Raw genomic sequence first — 20,983 nt, forward strand, 5'->3', positions numbered from 1 at the left:
AAAATGCCATCGGCGGGAAGGGGTTAAACAGTCATTAATGTACAAACGATTTGGCGTCTTTACGGGGTTAAATGACGAGCATACTTTCTGATTGATAATGGGGAGGGTGAGATGATGGACATAAGCCCACGGTGGTCCGCTGCAGCCATGTTTCCGTTTTCTTATATACTGTCCTTTACTTTCCACCCGTTCAGTTTGATGAAAATATTCGCATCCTCCTCGGCCGCTACGACTTGGACCAAGACTTGGGGGAATTCCTTAGTGAACGTAAAGCGTTGGCCATTCCAGAGCCCGAGCCGGACTCCGACAGTAACTCAGAGCGTAAGGACAGCGAAAGAGGTGAGAGTGCAATCCCCAGTCCTAAGACACCCCCCCCTTCCCCAAAGTGGATCCTTCCAGATTTGTGGTCTGATGAAGTCACAGCATTGCCCAATAAAGGGGCTTTACTTCTTCAAGGAGACGTGAGGTTGTCTGTGTATACTGAGCTCCATTTCTTCGTCTCAGGCCACGTCACTTCCATTGGTCACATGTTCCTACTGTAGGGCAGTCCCATTCCATTGCATGGGGCTGAGCTGCAATACCAATCACGGCCACAGCAATCAATCCCATAGTCCCAGAATATCCCTTTAAGTGTTGCTGACATTTCTGCGCTTGTTTCGCTTGCAGGGGACGGCCTGACGGAGTCGTCCTTCTCCTTCCTGGGCACCCTGGCCAGCAGCAGCAGTGAGGAGATTGAGTCTCAGCTGCAGGAACGCGTGGAGTCTTCTCGCCGAGCCGTTTCCCGCATTGTGCTGGTGTACGATCGCTTGCACGCCCGGTTGGACCTTGTGTCTGCCAAGCTCAGCAGTAATGGTAAGACCTTCATCGCCAGCCGCGCCGATCTAGGAACATCAGGTGGTGGGTGGGTTGGTTGGGTGGTGTCAGTGTGCACTGCGCTATACACTCTTTGTTTTTTTCCGGTAGATTCGGCTCAGATGGAGGAAGCCGTCAAAGAACTGAACTCCATGCTGACGAATGAGAACATGCGGCTGCAGGAAGTGTGCAAGCGGCTGCAGGAGAAGCAGCAGAACATGACCCAGGAGGTAAAGCCGCCACTGCAGAGCTGTAATATTAGAGGGGTGACCGGCCCTGATCGGTGGGGTGCGATGTTCCGTATAGTGGCTGGGCTTGGTATTGCAGCTCTACTACTAAGCAGGATTCCCAGCTGTATTGTCATGGTATTACTTGGTAGACCTTGGCACCAGGCACCCATGCTGACGCACATCTGTAAGGGCGCCCGGCGGAGGTGTCACCGACTACACCCTAACTCCAGTCCTTGTTCTCCCTCCAGTTCGCCCAGCTGCAAACACGTCTAGAGAACGCCGAGTCCCGAGTGTCTGTGCTGGACGGTCTCATCGAAGATCTACAGTGGGACATCGATAAGGTCCGCAAAAGGGAGCAGCGGCTGAACAGACACTTGTCCGAGGTCCTGGAGAGGGTAAGACATACTGATGATGTCATCGCGCGGCAGCCACATGGTTCACGTGACCCCGGAATTAATAGATATTCTCTTGTCAGGTGAACTCCAAGGGCTACAAAGTGTACGGGGCGGGAAGCAGCTTGTACGGAGGAACCATAACCATCAACTCTAAGAAGGTGAAGTAATGTCCCCTATAGGCAGTAATGTCTCCCCGTTAGTACTGGACAGGTGACTTTCCTTCATTCCTGTTGTCCAGTCCAGTATCGGCTGTTACCTCTGCCCCCCTATAGCGACGCCCCTACACAGGGGTTCGGGTTAGTTCCATCATACGTTGCTGCTTTTGTTTTCCTGCAGTTTCTGCTTGTGAAGCTACAAGTTCAGAGTTCAGAGCAGCCACACTTTCCATCGCTCTTTTCTTCTCCTAATGCTCCTCTAGAGTGTTTTGTTTCTCTTCTCTTCTCTCGTGGGTGGGCCTGCTGAGATTTTGGAAGAAGAAACGACTTGTAAGCCCACCTGAATGATCTAGTGACCCGCTGTGTGTGTGGATAATAATGACTTTCGTGGACGCAGGAGACATCTACTGTAGGATCAGCCTCTGCTTGTGAAGCTCCAAGTTCAGAGCTCAGTGGACTTTCCATGTGACACGTTCTTCCTCTTCACCCCTCCTAGCTCTTCTCCAGCATTTTTGTGTCTCTTCTCTTTATCATAGGTTTTGGGATCTATTATAACTTTGAGGTCACCTCATGAGCGTATAGGCGTCTGTATATAATCTGCCGTGTGTTAATAATACTGAACTTCTTAGAAGCCGATGCCGCGACTGCTCAGGGATAGATAAGCAAGTACCAGAGGCCTTTTACTGTAGGATCAGGGGCTGCTTGTGAAGCTCCAAGTTCAGAGCTCAGTGGACTTTCCTTATACAGTATGCTCCTCCAATAATGCTGCTTTGGTGTGTTTTTGTCGTTCGTTTTTCCACTCTCATGTTTGTATGTCCTATATGTCTATAGGGTCTCCATCAGAGCTGTATACACCAATCTATAGGGTCTCCATCAGATCTGTATACACCAATCTATAGGGTCTCCATCAGAGCTGTATACACCAATCTATAGGGTCTCCATCAGATCTGTATACACCAATCTATAGGGTCTCCATCAGATCTGTATACACCAATCTATAGGGTCTCCATCAGAGCTGTATACACCAATCTATAGGGTCTCCATCAGAGCTGTATACACCAATCTATAGGGTCTCCATCAGAGCTGTATACACCAATCTATAGGGTCTCCATCAGATCTGTATACACCAATCTATAGGGTCTCCATCAGAGCTGTATACACCAATCTATAGGGTCTCCATCAGAGCTGTATACACCAATCTATAGGGTCTCCATCAGAGCTGTATACACCAGTCTATAGGGTCTCCATCAGAGCTGTATACACCAATCTATAGGGTCTCCATCAGATCTGTATACACCAATCTATAGGGTCTCCATCAGAGCTGTATACACCAATCTATAGGGTCTCCATCAGATCTGTATACACCAATCTATAGGGTCTCCATCAGAGCTGTATACACCAATCTATAGGGTCTCCATCAGAGCTGTATACACCAATCTATAGGGTCTCCATCAGAGCTGTATACACCAATCTATAGGGTCTCCATCAGAGCTGTATACACCAATCTATAGGGTCTCCATCAGAGCTGTATACACCAATCTATAGGGTCTCCATCAGAGCTGTATACACCAATCTATAGGGTCTCCATCAGAGCTGTATACACCAATCTATAGGGTCTCCATCAGAGCTGTATACACCAATCTATAGGGTCTCCATCAGAGCTGTATACACCAATCTATAGGGTCTCCATCAGAGCTGTATACACCAATCTATAGGGTCTCCATCAGAGCTGTATACACCAATCTATAGGGTCTCCATCAGAGCTGTATACACCAATCTATAGGGTCTCCATCAGAGCTGTATACACCAATCTATAGGGTCTCCATCAGAGCTGTATACACCAATCTATAGGGTCTCCATCAGAGCTGTATACACCAATCTATAGGGTCTCCATCAGAGCTGTATACACCAATCTATAGGGTCTCCATCAGAGCTGTATACACCAATCTATAGGGTGTCCATCAGATCTGTATACACCAATCTATAGGGTCTCCGTCAGAGCTGTATACACCAATCTATAGGGAATTCTTAATCCTCCATTTCTGCACATACACTTAGTACTATGTCCGCCCCTCGTGGTGTCCGGCATGTCTTTATCTTGGACTCTTCCCTCGGCTTCTGGATCTTTGACGTTATTTCTCAATCTTTACATTTCTGCTTCTCTTCCGTCTTCCTGCAGTTTGAGGAGATGACGTCGGAGGTCGACATGAATAAGGAGTTGGCGGTCAACCGTCTGCAGGAATTGGACAAACTGAGACAAGACCTGCAGGATGTGACCGCGGAGAACCAGGAGCTCCAGGTACTTTTTCTAGCTGATTTCACTGGGGGACACAGCACTTTGGGTATAGACCCGGCCACCAGGTGGTTTCTATGGTGTCATTGCTGACTTGACACGTTAAAGGGGTTGTCCAGGACTATTAGATTGTGTTCTGTGGCCTCTTCACTACTTGCCAAGCACAGCGCCATACATTGGGTAGTGGCTGTACTTGGTACTGCAGCTCAGCTCCATTTATTTGAATAGGACTGAGCAGCAGCATGATCATGTGACCAATGGATGTGATGTCACCGGCCTGAGAAGAGGCCATATGGCACTTATATGATACCATCGGCCGGTCACATTCATGATGTTTCCTCTAACACATGGGAACGATTGTTACAGCCTGCTTGCTGGAGATCAGGTAGGAGTCCGGGGGGCCGTCTGTCACCCACCACCATTCTATAATCCCTTCTATCTCACATACCCAATCAGGCTTTGCTGGCAAACGCCGTGGAGGAGAACGTGCGCCTGTCTCCGGAGTACCGCTGCATGCAGTCTCAGTTCTCCGTCCTGTATAATGAATCTCTGCAGCTGAAGGCTCAGTTGGACGAGGCGCGGTCACTTCTACACGGGACACGCGGCAATCACCAGCGCCAACTGGAGCTTATCGAGGTGAGTGCCCGAAACCCAGAAACGTACTAAGGCTCCATGCACACGACGGTGGGTTTTGTCAGTGTGGCGTCTGTGTCTTTCTTAATAGAGGGCTCACTGACCCATTCTGTTCAAATGCCCCCGTATACATGACCATCCTATTAATATTATAAATGTGAAAGTTTGTGGGTTTGTGAGTTTGGATGTTCGGATGTTTGTTCCTCAATCACGGAAAAACCGCTCGACCGATTTGGCTGAAATTTTCCACAAACATAGTTAATACACCCCATTGCGCAATAGGCTACTTTTCGTCACAATAGCGCACATACGTTTGTGCCAGGACCCCCACAAAACCCAAACTCACACCACCATCTCTGCAATCTCACACACTTTGGACCATAGCAAGCCACAAAATTCCTATTACCCCCTACAGCCTCGCCCCTAACCCCACACAATCACATATACATATACTTTACCACTTTGCCCCTCACCTTACCGATACTCCAGGAGGCGCTCTTTAACGCTCCAGAGCAGCCATGTTTGCCGACCCCCACCGCTCTGACAATCCGCGACACCGCCCACCCATGTCAATACCCCTAGGCGGTCTAATAAATGCAAAAAAAAGAAGTTTAAAAAAAGTAAAAAAAATATAAAAAAAATAAATAAAAAGGCTTAAAAATTCAAATCACCCCCCTTTCCCTAGAACACATATAAAAGTAGTTAAAAACTGTGAAACACATACATGTTAGGTATCCCCACTTCCGAAATCGCCCGCTCTACAAAGCTATACAAATATTTTTCCTGTTCAGTAAACGCCGTAGCGGGAAAAATGGTCAAAAGTGCCAAACCGCCGTTTTTTCACTGTTTTGATTCTGATAAAAATTTGAATAAAAAGTGATCAAAGCAATAACATTTCCCGAAAATGGTAGAACTACAAAGTACACCCGGTCCCGCAAAAAAAGACGCCCTATACATCCCCGTACACGCACGTATAAAAAAGTTACGGCTGTCGGAATATGGCGACTTTTCAAAAAATAATTTTTTTAAACAGTTTTGGATTTTTAAGGGGTCAAAATGTAAATAAAACCATATAAATTTGGTATCCCCGAAATCGTAACGAAACACAGAATACAGGGGACAGGTCATTTTGGCTGCGCAGTGAACGCCGTAAAACCAAAGCCCGTAAGAAAGTCGCAGAAATGCATTTTTTCTTCCAGTCCACCCCATTCTGAATTTTTTCCCTGCTTCCCAGTACATTATATAGAATAAATAATGGCGGCATCATGAAGAAAAATTTGTCCCAGGAAAAATTAAGACCTCATATGGCTCTGGGAGCGGAGAAATAAAAAAGTTATGGGGTTTAGAAGGAGGGGAGTCAAAAACGAAAATCAAAAAATGCCATCGGCGGGAAAGGGTTAACTTCAGATACTTCTGGCCCAAAGTCACTATGTAAAGTTTCTCACAACACCGTATATATAGCGGCTCTAATACAAAGTAACTGCAACACAAAAGTCTCACGGATTCTCTGAATTACAGCAAAAACAAGATACACAGTTACATTTCATATCCCAGACCTTATACACAGTACGAAAACCTTACCCGCACCTGTATATACCCACTGCTACAATCACCGCAGACCAAGTCGCGGGTACCAACTAGTGTATTATAACATTATCCCCCCGGTTATCTTGCAGAGGGATGAGGTTGCTCTTCAGAAGAAAGTGCGGACAGAGGTGATTCAGCTGGAGGACACACTCGCTCAAGTACGGAAGGAGTACGAGATGCTGAGGATTGAGTTTGAGCAGACCCTGGCGGCCAACGAGCAGGCTGGTGAGTCTGGAGAGCAAGCGTGATATGTCAGGTAGTGGTTAATGTGAAATGCTGTACTATTATGGGCCTGATGATGGCGCTGGCTCAGGAAGCTTCCAGCCGTCAGGGCTAACCTACCCTGTTTCCCCGAAAATAAGACGGTGTCTTATATTAATTTTTGCTCCCAAAGATGCGCCATGTCTTATTTTCAGGGGGTGTCTTATTTTTTTCAAAGAAGAAATCACATATATTGCTAAATATAAAAATTAACATTTATTAAATACTGTACAGTATAAAAACATTTTTATAGATTTGTAGAGCAGGCGATTTTGGACACAGGGATACCTAACATGTACGGTATGTGTGTCACAGTATTTACATACTTTTATATGTGTTATATATATATATATATATATATATATATATATCTATATATATATATATATATATATATATATATTTTTGCATTATTTTTATTTTCTTATTCTTTGCATTTATTAACCCCCTGTAATACATTACAGACAGGCAACCTGCCTTCAAAAGAAATGACGATTTTTTGCAATGCAATTGCAAAGGTCTGATCACTAATGCAATGCATTAGTGATCAGACCTTTGCAATTGCATTGCATTGCAAAAAAATCGTCATTTCTTTTGCAGGCTGCATAGAGCCTTTACAAGGCTCCCAGCTGTCATGCCAATGTGACGTCGGCCCTGGAGCATGCTCCAGGTCCCGGCGATCACCGGCGCCAGAAGGGTTAATGCCCACCGACCGGAGGCATTAGCGCTGGATGTCTACTGACACCAGGTGGCTACGGCAGCTGCCCGACTCCCGGGTGGCCGGCATAGTTAAACACCCGGCAGGATGCCGGGTGTTTAACTATGGCAGCCACCCGGGAGTCGGGCGGCCGCCGTAGCCGCCTGGTGTCTTCTGGTGTCAGCAGACATCCAGCGCTAATGCCTCCGGTCGGTGCCCACACACGCTCCCATAGAAATGAATGGAAGCGCCCGGCACGCCGATTCACACCCCCCCCCCCCCCCCCCCCGGCTTGCCGGCTACTTCCATTCATTTCTATTGACCACGTCTTACTTTCGGGGGAGCATCTTATATTAGGCAAGGCAGCAAAATGTCTGCCATGCCACGTCTATTTTCGGGGAAACACACTAGTAGACTCTTCCAGAGGTTATCAGGCTGAAAGGTGTAATGTCCTGCAATACACAAGTGCGGAGGATTATTACACCAGCAGTCAGGGCGCTCCCTAGTGTTCAGGTCACATAGTGGGACTACAGAAGATAAAACATAAAAACACAAAAATCAACTTTTACGGGGTGTTTTTGTTTGGTAGGTCCCATCAATCGGGAGATGAGACATTTAATAAGCAGCCTCCAGAACCACAACCATCAGCTAAAGGGGGAGGTTCTGCGATACAAGAGACGTCTGCGCGAGATCCAAGGAGACATCAATAAGGTAAGTGAGCGAGGACGTCCAGGAGCGCGGCCCACGGCACCGACTGCATGACGACCATCCCTCTGTCTTTTAGATGCGTTCTCGCAGTAGTAGTGGTCTCTTCCTGCTACCCTCACAGTCCAGCGTGGAGGAGCCCAAAGAGGAACCCATGGAGATCAAGACCGAGCCGGAAGAAAGTGCCCCCCCGACACCGGCCTCGTCCCAGCCGGAGCCCGTCCTGAAACGTGAGAGGAGGAAGTGCAGGCGCAGCCCCAGCAGAGGGACAGGCGGGAACGGGAGAAGGAGCGGGAGAGGGAGCGCGGCCGGGAGAAGGACAGAGGAGACACTTCTAAGGAGATGTCAAAGCACGAGCCAGACATCAAACGCAAGGATGCCGAGAGTGTCAAGCAGATGAAGGCCGAACTGAAGTGAGTGCACGACACGCTCAGACCCCTGCCAAATAATGGGCCCCAAAAGATCGTCAGTGAGCTGACTTTTTCCCATAGGAATGCATTGACCAGCGTTGATTGGCCGAATGTCATACAGAGCACAGCATTCGGCCAATCAATGCTGCTTCTGCTGGAGGAGGCGGAGTCTAAGATCCGTCCACAGCAGTTTCCATTGTGGTCCGATCTCAGATGTAGCAGTGCTGAGTGTGCGCTGAACCATGCTGCACACTCAGCTCTGCTACATCTCTGTGTGTGCTGAGCTTTTCCGCTTCTCTGTGTAGTAGTGCTGTGTCAGCACTGCTACATCTGAGATCGGACCACAATGGAAACTGCTGTGGACGGATCTTAGACTCCGCCTCCTCCGGCAGAACCAGCGTTGATTGGCCGAATGCTGTACGCTGGCCAATCAACGCTGGTCAATGCATTCCTATGGGAAAAAAGTCAGCTCGCCTGTAGACTCACAGTCATATAGTTCACAGTCTCAAATTAATCGAATGTTAAATTCACCATTTGTCTAAAGTGGAGGTCACCTGATTTCGGCCGCCAATTCCTTTTTCCGTTTTTTTTTTCGATGCCTCCATTGTCGTAGTTCCTGTCCCACCTCCCCTGCGCAGTTATTGGTGCAAAAAAAAAAAGCGCCAGGGAAGGTGGAGGGGATACGAATTTTTACTGCGTTTGCCTCGTGGTATTCGATTGGAATCGAATACCTCGTGCAGCCTGATATTCCATCGAATGGTGTTTGCTCATCTCTAGTCTATATATAACCACCCCTGTCTACCCCAGTCTAATGCTACAGAACAGGGTGCAGATCACGTTGCCCTTGTGCAATTGGCTGTTTTTTGGGTTACGAGTGCTAAGTCCTGTTGGTTTTCGTTTCTTTCGCCCTAGGCGGGTCCAGGAGTCCTTACGAGACATGAAGCTGCTCTTGGATATGTATCGCTCAGCACCCAAAGAGCAAAGAGACAAGGTGCAGCTGATGGCGGCAGAGAGGAAGAGCAAAGCCGAGGTAAGGTGGTCCGACCGTGAGCGCCATGACACCTCCATCTGTCTATATGGATAGATCGTCATATCTCCTGCGTTCTGTCCTGTTAGCTGGAAGAACTCCGCCAGCGGCATCGGGAGCTGGAGGAGAGAGAGAGCGCAGAGACAGCAAGAAGATGGCGGATGAGGACGCGTTACGGCGAATGAGAGCGGCAGAGGAACAGACGGAGGCTCTGCAGAAAAGACTGTCCACCGCCAAACAAGTGAAGTGCGCGCCTTCCATCCTGGGACCCGGGCGTCGCCTGATTTGGTGACAATCCTGGCAGTAAGTGTTCAGTTCCACTACAGCGCCCCCACAGGGGATAGCCAGTATTACATCAGTGAACTGCCCATGTAATACATAGACAAGTTGGGCTGTAAATGTTCACTACTCTGGTCAATAGCAAACCGTCCCCTAGGCAGGACCCTCCCCTAATAATTCACCCAGATTTGCGTTCCCTACGTTGTCAGTAAGTTTTGCTCTTTGCGCCTGTTAGGAGGAGGAGGCGTTGCTGTCAGAAATGGACGTCACGGGCCAGGCATTCGAAGACATGCAGGAGCAGAATATCCGTCTGATGCAGCAGCTGAGAGAGAAGGACGACGCCAACTTCAAGCTGATGTCGGAACGGATCAAATCCAACCAGATCCATAAACTGCTGAAAGAGGAGAAGGAGGAGCTGGCGGATCAGCTGCTCACCCTGCGGACACAGGTGCGGATACAGGAGCCATGGAGGTTTTATAGTATAGAGGCCGTGTAGCCAAAACTCATTCCCAGCAGCTCCTGGCTCAGTTATAGGACAGTATGTCTTACTCCTCAACGCCAAGCAGCTCCTGGCAATGAGCCTGGGATTCATCCCCCGCAGATTAAGACCCCTGGGCCTCAGATCTTCTTCTGTCTCATGCACCTCTTTATTTCAGGTGGACGCACAGCTGCAGGTTCTCCGGAAACTGGAGGAGAAGGAGCATCTGTTACAGAGCAGCATCAACACCGGGGAGAAGGAGCTGACCCTGCGCACGCAAGCACTGGACCTCAGCAAGCGCAAGGTAACAACACGCTGCCTCACTATGTGCCCATGAAGAGAAGACCCTTCCCCTGCTCCAGGCTGAATGTCGGTGGGGCTCGTGGCGGTCGCCGCGCTCATTCACTGCAATGACACTGGTACGGGGAAGTGCTGCAGTCTTCTCTTTGTGGAAGAACCCCATTAATGACAAGCTGTGTATGGAGGCCACTAATGTGCTCTGCTCTGCTATAACAGAATCAGTCCTGTATCGGTGATCCAATGTGGAGCAATGGAAGAATCTCCAATCCGGACTGATAAACCCTTTAGATGCAATGGTCAGTGGCGACTGCAGCATCTAAGTGGTTTACTGATGAGAGGATTGTCTTGGTGTTCCCGGTGGAGTGGGAGCTCAGCCGCTGCACTAATGGTGTCCCCAAGCAGACCCCCCCCCCCCCCCCAAACACAGATGTGAACCTAGCGTCAGCAACATGCCCGCTCCTCTCTCCAACCCTTGTCCATTAGTGTAACCGCTTAATATTTCTGCCCGAGCAGGACACAGGCAGGGTATACGGCACCAGGAACACCTACTAAAGTAGCTCTAACTCCAGAAACACGCGGGTTCTCGTTCCAGCCAGTGTGCGGGGGACACATGCAGCGGACAGGATACAGGGAGGGGAGCCGAATATCTTATCCTCCTGTCCCTGGGATCTCAGATGTCCACAGGAGAGGGGCTACCATGGACATTGTGGGGCCTAAAAAATATTCCGTACATTCTGTCTACCCACAAAATACAAGGTCCCCTAAAGCTACATAGAAATAAAATGTAAAAATGCAGGAACACATGGGGGGGGGGGGGGGGGGGGTCACGTTACTGGTTTAAGGCTAAAATGCGTGAGCTCTGGTGCTTTATGCGCATTTTAACCCTTTAGTGATTGAAGTGCCAGGAGTGTTTACCTGAGCCATAAATTCTAAATCTGCAATGTGACTGCTTTATACGTCGTGCACCTTCTCACGTCTGCAGGCGATGGACGCGTCACAGCAGGCCGAGGAGCTGCGGGTCCAACTGGAGCTGTCCCAGAAAAAACTGCAAGACCTTCGGGTGGAGATTATAGAAAACAGCGCGAGCCGGGAGAAGGATGCCTTTAACTACAAGAGAGCGCAGGTAAAGCAGAGACTTACTCATGGGTGACACATGTCTGAGGTCCGACCAGCTCAAGCAGTCAGAAGAATCCTAAATACCAATATCTGGGGGTCTCCATAAGTGTCCCCCAGCTCATCGGCGAGGGGAGAGGCCTCTGTCCTCATGTGGGGCTTTCTATAGAATTGTATGGGAGATACAGAACGTCTTGAAAGTCTGCTGAAACCCCCTGTCTTCCTTCTTGTCCTTCCAGGAGGACATCTCCCGCCTTAGGAAGAAACTGGAGTCTACCAAGAAGCCCGATCTCGTACCGACCTGTGATAAGATCCTGATGGAAGAGATCAAAGAGTGCAAGGTAACAAATGGCCGGCATGGGATCAGTGCCCCCTGCTGCTGCAATCTTGTTACACTGCCCCCTGCTGCTGTAATCTTGTGACAGTGCCCCCTGCTGCTGCAATCTTGTTACACTGCCCCCTGCTGCTGCAATCTTGTTACACTGCCCCCTGCTGCTGCAATCGTGTTACACTGCCCCCTGCTGCTGTAATCTTGTGACAGTGCCCCCTGCTGCTGCAATCGTGTTACACTGCCCCCTGCTGCTGCAATCTTGTTACACTGCCCCCTGCTGCTGTAATCTTGTTACACTGCCCCCTGCTGCTGCAATCTTGTGACACTGCCCCCTGCTGCTGTAATCTTGTTACAGTACCCCCTAGGGTTCCATTCATGTTGTTGGTGCCCCCTGCTGTTCTTTCTATTCCCTCTCACATGATGGTCGCCGGTGATTCCTGCTATTATACAGGACAGTCAGTAAGAATCGGTGTAAAATGATTTTCTTCTCACCAACATTGGACACTGTGAAAGGAAAGAACACCAGGGGGCGCCCTGACAAGTTTGCATTTTACAGCAGTACTGTCAAGCAAGATCATCCTGTGATAAATGTGCTGTGATTGCGATCATGTGATGTCTTTGGTGCGATCTCATTGGTAGGCGCTGTACGTGGCTTACTGAGCATGCTCTTTCACAATGTCAGTAGTGGCTGTTCGTAGTATTGCAGCTCAGTCCCATTCGATTGAGATGTAGTGTGCTGCAATACCAGGCACGGCCACTATCAGAGCGATGGCGCTATGCAGCAGACCCTTCAGTCATCTCCTCGGACCCCTACTAAAGCCCACCCGTGTTACTTTCCTAACGTGACTACTTCTTGTCTTCCGCAGTCCCGACTCACGTGCCCTTGCTGCAACTCTCGCAAGATGGACGCCGTCTTAACAAAGTGTTTCCACGTCTTCTGCTTTGAGTGTGTGAAGACCAGATACGACACGCGGCAGCGCAAGTGCCCTAAATGTAACGCCGCATTCGGAGCAAACGACTTCCATCGCATTTACATTGGCTGAGCGGGTGAGGTCTGACCGGGGTCCTCCATGTAGAGGGTGCGGGTACGGACAGACACCCCCCAATGATACACACGCCCTGTCTCACACGCACACTGCCATCTGTCTCCACTTGTTATACTGTCTTATCCTACCATCCATGCCCTGCCCAGCAGGGGGCGCTGCCTGGATCGTGACGCACTGATATCTGATGGGGGCGCTCTTCTACAGACAGGCACAGGCCGGCTGCAAGCAGGACGAAGATATTTATTTGATGAGGCCCAAACCCACCAAGACTCAGCTGCTGCTTCACCTCTTGCCTGTAGCAACTCACTCGATCCAGTCTCAGCGGCATCTCAGGATCCTTGTTAAGGGGGATTTGTTACGGACCAATATTTAAAGGGGTTGTAGTGACATTACTAATACGTGACTGATGTGTTCCAGGAACAGCGCCACCCTTTCGTAAAGGCTGGTTCGGGCAATACATCTCAGTTGCCAATTGACATTTGACTAAGCTGCAGTATCACAGACAGCCCATGGACAATGGTGGCGCTGTTTCTGGAAGTCAGCGACCTTGTATTTCATGTTCGATCCCAGTTTGATATGGCAATAGCAAGTATGTTACACAAGGGGCGGAGAGCAAAGGATATCTCGTGCCCCTGCCTGGGGATTGATGCCGGACGCCATCTTCCTCGGGATTGGGGACTCAACTCATCAGATGGTTTTTTTTTCTCTTTATCCGAATCTCTGACTTTCCAGATATCGCTCTTGTCTCACGGGTCACCACTAACAGTTTGGGTGCAGCATAATCTCCAGTGACGGCGCCCCCCCAAAGTGGCCGGAGAGTGTCAAACCCTCAAACTATACGTCGTGTTACTGATGTGCCGTATACTTACCTGCTCCTCTCCATTCCAGCCATCGTCTAACCATTCCAGAGATCGTCTCCTCCATCAGGTCACTCTTCAGGGTGGTGTGCGAGGGATCGGGCCTGTGTGCGGCCATTCTCCGGGCCCCATGTGCGCCATCCCTGTGTCCATCCTCCGGGCCTGTGTGCGGCCATCCCTGTGCCCATCCTCCGGGTCTGTGTGCGGCTATCCCTGTGTCCATCCTCCGGGTCTGTGTGCGTCCATCCCTGTGTCCATCCTCCGTTCCTGTGTGCGGCCATCCCTGTGTCCATCCTCCGGGTCTGTGTGCGGCCATCCCTGTGTCCATCCTCCGTTCCTGTGTGCGGCCATCCCTGTGTCCATCCTCCGGGTCTGTGTGCGGCTATCCCTGTGTCCATCCTCCGTTCCTGTGTGCGGCCATCCCTGTGTCCATCCTCCGGGTCTGTGTGCGGCCATCCCTGTGTCCATCCTCCGGGTCTGTGTGCGGCCATCCCTGTGTCCATCCTCCGGGTCTGTGTGTGTCCATCCTCCGGGTCTGTGTGCGGCCATCCCTGTGTCCATCCTCCGGGTCTGTGTGTGTCCATCCTCCGGGCCTGTGTGCGGCCATCACTGTGTCCATCCTCCGGGCTTGTGTGCGGCCATCCCTGTGTCCATCCTCCGGATCTGTGTGCGGCCATCCCTGTGTCCATCCTCCGGGCTTGTGTGCGGCCATCCCTGTGTCCATCCTCCGGGCTTGTGTGCGGCCATCCCTGTGTCCATCCTCCGGATCTGTGTGCGGCCATCCCTGTGTCCATCCTCCGTTCCTGTGTGCGGCCATCCCTGTGTCCATCCTCCGGGTCTGTGTGCGGCCATCCCTGTGTCCATCCTCCGGATCTGTGTGCGGCCATCCCTGTGTCCATCCTCCGGGCTTGTGTGCGGCCATCCCTGTGTCCATCCTCCGGGCTTGTGTGCGGCCATCCCTGTGTCCATCCTCCGGATCTGTGTGCGGCCATCCCTGTGTCCATCCTCCGTTCCTGTGTGCGGCCATCCCTGTGTCCATCCTCCGGGTCTGTGTGCGGCCATCCCTGTGTCCATCCTCCGGGCCTGTGTGCGGCCATCCCTGTGTCCATCCTCCGGGCCTGTGTGCGGCCATCCCTGTGTCCATCCTCCGGGTCTGTGTGTGTCCATCCTCCGGGTCTGTGTGCGGCCATCCCTGTGTCCATCCTCCGGGTCTGTGTGTGGCCATCCCTGTGTCCATCCTCCGGATCTGTGTGCGGCCATCCCTGTGTCCATCCTCCGGGTCTGTGTGTGTCCATCCTCCGGGCCTGTGTGCGGCCATCCCTGTGTCCATCCTCCGGGTCTGTGTGTGGCCATCCCTGTGTCCATCCTCCGGATCTGTGTGCGGCCATCCCTGTGTCCATCCTCCGGGCCTGTGTGCGGCCATCACTGTGTCCATCCTCCGTTCCTGTGTGCGCCATCCCTGTGTCCATCCTCCGGGCCTGTGTGCGGCCATCCCTGTGTCCATCCTCCGGGCCTGTGTGCGGCCATCCCTGTGTCCATCCTCCGGGCCTGTGTGCGGCCATCCCTGTGTCCATCCTCCGTTCCTGTGTGCGGCCATCACTGTGTCCATCCTCCGGGTCTGTGTGCGTCCCCATGACCTTCTCCTTGCAGACATTACTAGAAGATGGCCGCACACAGAACCAGCCCTGACACCGCCTGTGCAGAGCTGAAGCTCCTCCTGCACTGAAGGGCTCCGCTCAGGGGGTGTCAGGGCTGATCCTGCAGGCGGAGATCTTCTAGTGTAGGTCACACAAGGCAATGTCTGTGCAAACCCCAAGGTGCCTGCCGATGACAATGTCCATTTTGTCTTGGAGAGGAGCCGATCCCTGGAATGGGGCGATGTGTCTGGCATGGAGGGCGCCCGCTAGGTAATAGGTGGTTAAACGATGCTTCACGTCGTCAGCCCGATTGGGTTTCCTTCAGAGGACGTCCAATTGTGCAGCTGCCCAAAAATAACTGTGGAGAGTGAACATGAGGTAGATTGGCGCATCGCTCCTGAATACTGGCAATGGGGTCGGGTGCATGAGATTGATGAGGGTGCCATGAGATCTCATGTGCCAGCGACCAGTAATGGGGTACTGCAGCAGGACACCTAGATCAGATGTGATATTTGGAAGATTTGTAGGGGCCCCCAATCTATCGATTTATAAACTGCTGCCCCCTATAGGTCTCATGACAGAAAATCCATGATTTGGTGCAAAGGTTGTTGTTATTATTTCTTGTAGTACAAGCACAGTCAGACTGATGCCCGCCACCCATGGTCACCGCTGGCATGGCGCTCTCACCCATCTTACCACGCTGCCTTCTCACATCGGGGTTCTTACTGTGATGATTTCTCTCCTGACCTTGTGATTTCCTGCGTTAGTCGTGGTGCTTGTGAGTGACTTAGAGGTGCAGGCGGCGGCGCCATGTTCTAGCGGGTAGTGTAGGTGATAGCGCCGGTGGGGTCCAGGATGACTCCGCCTCCTCTTTATAACATGCTGCCTGTGTTTTTGGAAGGTGAATAAATTTCCTTTTTTTCTGTACTTGTTTCCGGTTATTTCGGTCAGACCTTGGCGATCTGTTGGCAGCGCATTCTGTGTTTGCGGTACAACCTCCTCCGAGCCGGCGCGGGGTCGTAGACATTGATGATACTGAACATGTAGCGCCGCTCGCCGTGAGACAGGCCCTGAAATACGACAAGGAGAAGGAAGGTTAGACTTCTGCCACGCCCGACCTTCCCAGACACCAGATCTGTCTTAGACCGGAAGACGAAAACTGGAAAGCTTCTCCAATCTGCGGTGCGAAAACTGGAAAGCTTCTCCAATCTGCGGTGCGAAAACTGGAAAGCTTCTCCAATCTGCGGTGCGAAAACTGGAAAGCTTCTCCAATCTGCGGTGCGAAAACTGGAAAGCTTCTCCAATCTGCGGTGCGAAAACTGGAAAGCTTCTCCAATCTGCGGTGCGAAAACTGGAAAGCTTCTCCAATCTGCGGTGCGAAAACTGGAAAGCTTCTCCAATCTGCGGGGCGAAAACTGGAAAGCTTCTCCAATCTGCGGTGCGAAAACTGGAAAGCTTCTCCAATCTGCGGTGCAGCAGTGAAGACATCTTGGATTTTGGGGAACCTTTTTGGGTATTGGTGGAAAGATGGAGGCTAAGAAGCTGCGGTCTACGGCTGGTTCTGGCCACTTACCTGCAGTAGGGATTGATGTCTTTCCATCCTTGGTATCTTGATGTCTTCCATGTTCCCATTAACCCTTTGTAATCCTCCTGGATCCTGAAACAACATGGAGACCCAAACAGTTCAGCTCTAAATCTAACATAGGCTAGCTGTACGGATAAGACTCGGCCATGATGTGTCTGATCGGCCGATGGCGGAACCGTTCATATAAACAATCCCAACATCTACATAGACAACTAAAATTTCCGAAAATTTTACGATCCCATTAATCCCATTTCTTTGCGCGTTGCGTAGTAGTTGCCACTGAAGGACACCGGAGACGGCCATGTTGTGCCTGAGCATGTGCCAGTGTATGGAGTTTAGATCTCACCGGCTTCTTCATATCCCGTTAGATTCCTGATTCCTCATGTGTAAGGGAAGTTCTCGAGAACACGACCCAGCCCATATAATGGCCCCGGTATGGGCAGGTCGCACAACATGGAAACCAAAAGTGATGTCCTCACAGAAGACGAGGCAGCCGCAAAACCTTAGACCTTAGGCCAGCGTCTTATCTCACCATGTGAATGGTCTCCTGGAGGGGCTTCTGTTCTCCTTCTGAAATAAACATAGAAGAGTTTGTGTATCAGAGACCTCCACTACAGCTTTGTTCAGACCAGAATCTTGTACCCATAGTTAACGGTCTGAATTCTGCATATAATGCCCAACCCCCACTGAACCGAGCTTACATCACTGATACACCGGACGTCACTGGATTGGAGGGCGCTGTACATTGGGATTACATAGGGGCTGTACATTGGGAGTACATAGGGGTTGTATAATAGGGATTACATAGGGGTCGTGCATTGGGATTACATAGGGGTCGTACATTGGGAGTACATAGGGGTCATGCATTGGGATTACATAGGGGTCGTACGTTGGGATTACATAGGGGCTGTACGTTGGGATTACATAGGGGTTGTACGTTGGGATTACATAGGGGTTGTACGTTGGGAGTACATAGGGGTTGTACGTTGGGATTACATAGGGGTTGTACATTGGGAGTACATAGGGGTTGTACGTTGGGATTACATAGGGGTTGTACGTTGGGATTACATAGGGGTTGTACATTGGGAGTACATAGGGGTTGTACGTTGGGATTACATAGGGGTTGTACGTTGGGATTACATAGGGGTTGTACGTTGGGAGTACATAGGGGTTGTACGTTGGGATTACATAGGGGTTGTACGTTGGGAGTACATAGGGGTTGTACGTTGGGATTACATAGGGGTTGTACATAGGGAGTACATAGGGGCTGTACGTTGGGAGTACATAGGGGTTGTACGTTGGGATTACATAGGGGTTGTACGTTGGGAGTACATAGGGGTTGTACGTTGGGATTACATAGGGGTTGTACGTTGGGAGTACATAGGGGTTGTACGTTGGGAGTACATAGGGGTTGTACGTTGGGATTACATAGGGGTTGTACGTTGGGAGTACATAGGGGTTGTACGTTGGGAGTACATAGGGGTTGTACATTGGGAGTACATAGGGGTTGTACATTGGGATTACATAGGGGTTGTACATTGGGAGTACATAGGGGTTGTACATTGGGATTACATAGGGGTTGTACATTGGGAGTACATAGGGGCTGTACATTGGGATGTCACCATAGTCTAGGCAGGACATGAGGGGACATAGACAAGGATTTATTGTCTGAGGACCAGGGAAGAGCAGATTCAGGAAGGTTCCCACTAAAGGATAGGGGATAAGTGTCGGGACCCTTCCAGTGAACGTTGTGGCGTATACCTATGTGACCACCGCTCCGTCCACCTCTATAACACTGGAGCATACTGGAGAACCATCAGTCACCGACTACTAATATGGAGCCATGCCCTGTAAGTGTGATGACTGTTCCCCCCGCACCTACCTAATTTCCGACTCCCATCCTATGTACAATGTAACATACAGTCCTGTCTTATAGTACAGCGAGCACCTACCTGTCTTCTCCTCCCCGGGTGTTTGTGTTGTGTTCCATCTAGTTACCGGTCTCTAGAGGGAGGAGTAGCAGAGTTTGGTTACCACTACACCCTCCACACCTCGCCCATAAACTGCCTGCTAATCCTCCCAGTCCCTATGTCTTATTCTTATGGTCGCCATTATCAGAGGACCTTCACGGTGGCCCCACCGACCACCTCTGTGAATGGTCATCAGTTCTAGATACCACACCATACCTGGTTGGTTGTGATGTGTGGCAGTAGTTGTTAGAAGCAGAGGGCGCTCTCCGTCACCTCCTTGTACCTCTGTGACAAGATTGCAGGATACCTATGGGTGCAGGGGCAGTTTGGTGTCTACCCCCACTTCCTCAGGTCTACCCTCTTATTACATCTTGGTGGTTCTTCTGCCATTGCTTTCAGTGTGTGCGATGTAATACTCTCTTTCACCTTCGGGGGTGCTGTGGGGATATTGATCCGTTGCCACAATAAGATAGACATATGTTTCTAGACAACCTGAAGAATGTTATTGTATCAAAGCTCAAATATTTGCTTGTCTGAGGACCTGGAGCGGCTGAGAGGACGCGCCGATCTCCTCATAGGGCCGAAACAATGCTGGGATCTTCAGCTCTGTGCAAATACTGGAACGCCCCATGGACATCTATGTAGTGTCAGTGGAGGACGGGCACCCACATGATATTTTTGGACACAGTTGAAGTGTAAAGTGACATGTTTAGATATTTCTTTACCTATTGACTTAAGACTTCAGTAGCCGGGAGAGATTAAAGGACTTTCTCATCTGTACACATGGCCGCCGGCCGCCGCTCCCTCCATTGTATTGTCTCGGGTCATCAGTATTGTAATCCTCAAAGGATAGAAATGGAAAACACCCGAAGTAGCATTCTGTCAATGGAAGCGTCCGCCATGATATGTACATTGGACAATACAGCAGGAGTGAAATATCCAGGAAAGCAGACGCCCCACAGAAGAATCAGGCATTGACTTTGAGGGATGTGTCTGTACAAGGTGGCGCTAGTGAAAGAGTTCTCCACACCAATAAGGGTTGTATACGGCGAGTGCTGGGCTCTCACACAGATTGGGTTGTCCTGCTGGTATCGCGACATTGTGGCCGACACTTGGCTGCAGTGGGGCAGTAATGCAATGGCCTGTGACGTGAATGACACAGATCTGTGAGAGCCCATCCACTTTGGCACTGGCAGACTCTAAGGGTTCGTTCACACGGGGGCGGTGGGGCGGACTCTCAAGTCAAAACCTGCCTGCCATGACCGTCGCAGTCATGGATTCCCCCTCCGGAGTCGACTCAAATGAATGGGCCGTCTCCGGAGGTTACTGCCGCCGCGGAATCCGCCTGAAGAAAGGGCAGCTCGTTCGCTAGTGGTCTCCATAGACCACCATTGTATGGAGGCGGATTTTGAGGTGAAATCCACTGTCAAAATGCGCCTCCTTGTGAACTAGCCCTAATTGTGATGGTGTAAGGGGGTCCAGTGAGTGGATTATTGTTCATGTAAAAAAAATTTAAAAAAGACATCCGCTGACAATAAGCCCTGACCCATCCTTTGGAGCAAAAAAAAAATGTAAGACCCCTTGTGCGGAGAAACACGATAATATAAATAGTGGGTGACATAAGTATTGAATACGTCACCAATCTTCTAAGTAAATCTATTTCTAAAGGTGACAAGGAATTCTCACCAGACGTCAGTAACAAACCATCCAACCCATCCAATTCATCCAACCCATCCAATTCATCCAATCCATCCAACCCATCTAATTCATCCAATCCATCCAATTCATCCAACCCATCCAATCCATCCAATTCATCCAACCCATCCAATTCATCCAACCCATCCAATCCATCCAACCCATCCAATTCATCCAACCCATCCAATTCATCCAACCCATCCAATCCATCCAATTCATCCAACCCATCCAATCCATCCAATTCATCCAACCCATCCAATTCATCCAACCCATCCAATCCATCCAACCCATCCAATTCATCCAACCCATCTAATTCATCCAATTCATCCAACCCATCCAATCCATCCAATTCATCCAACCCATCCAATTCATCCAACCCATCCAATCCATCCAACCCATCCAATTCATCCAACCCATCCAATTCGTCCAACCCATCCAATTCATCCA

At 50.3% G+C, this 20,983-nt stretch overlaps 1 protein-coding gene across 1 annotated transcript in view; it reads left to right on the plus strand.

Annotated features, from left to right (window-relative positions):
* RNF20 (ring finger protein 20) overlaps positions 1-14,398 on the plus strand; it is a 31,295-nt gene extending 16,897 nt beyond the window's left edge. The window contains 19 exon segments of the mRNA XM_075288307.1: positions 195-339; positions 667-852; positions 964-1,082; positions 1,331-1,477; positions 1,558-1,635; positions 3,812-3,931; positions 4,382-4,561; positions 6,235-6,370; positions 7,693-7,814; positions 7,888-8,050; positions 8,053-8,221; positions 9,131-9,248; positions 9,335-9,370; positions 9,373-9,486; positions 9,760-9,972; positions 10,181-10,306; positions 11,285-11,425; positions 11,655-11,756; positions 12,613-14,398. Coding sequence (XP_075144408.1) covers positions 195-339; positions 667-852; positions 964-1,082; positions 1,331-1,477; positions 1,558-1,635; positions 3,812-3,931; positions 4,382-4,561; positions 6,235-6,370; positions 7,693-7,814; positions 7,888-8,050; positions 8,053-8,221; positions 9,131-9,248; positions 9,335-9,370; positions 9,373-9,486; positions 9,760-9,972; positions 10,181-10,306; positions 11,285-11,425; positions 11,655-11,756; positions 12,613-12,789 — 2,592 coding nt within the window. The 3' untranslated portion in view covers positions 12,790-14,398.
* Positions 14,399-20,983: the final 6,585 nt, after the last annotated feature.

This window comes from Leptodactylus fuscus, chromosome 10 (genome assembly GCF_031893055.1).
Source record: "Leptodactylus fuscus isolate aLepFus1 chromosome 10, aLepFus1.hap2, whole genome shotgun sequence".
NCBI lineage: Eukaryota > Metazoa > Chordata > Amphibia > Anura > Leptodactylidae > Leptodactylus > Leptodactylus fuscus.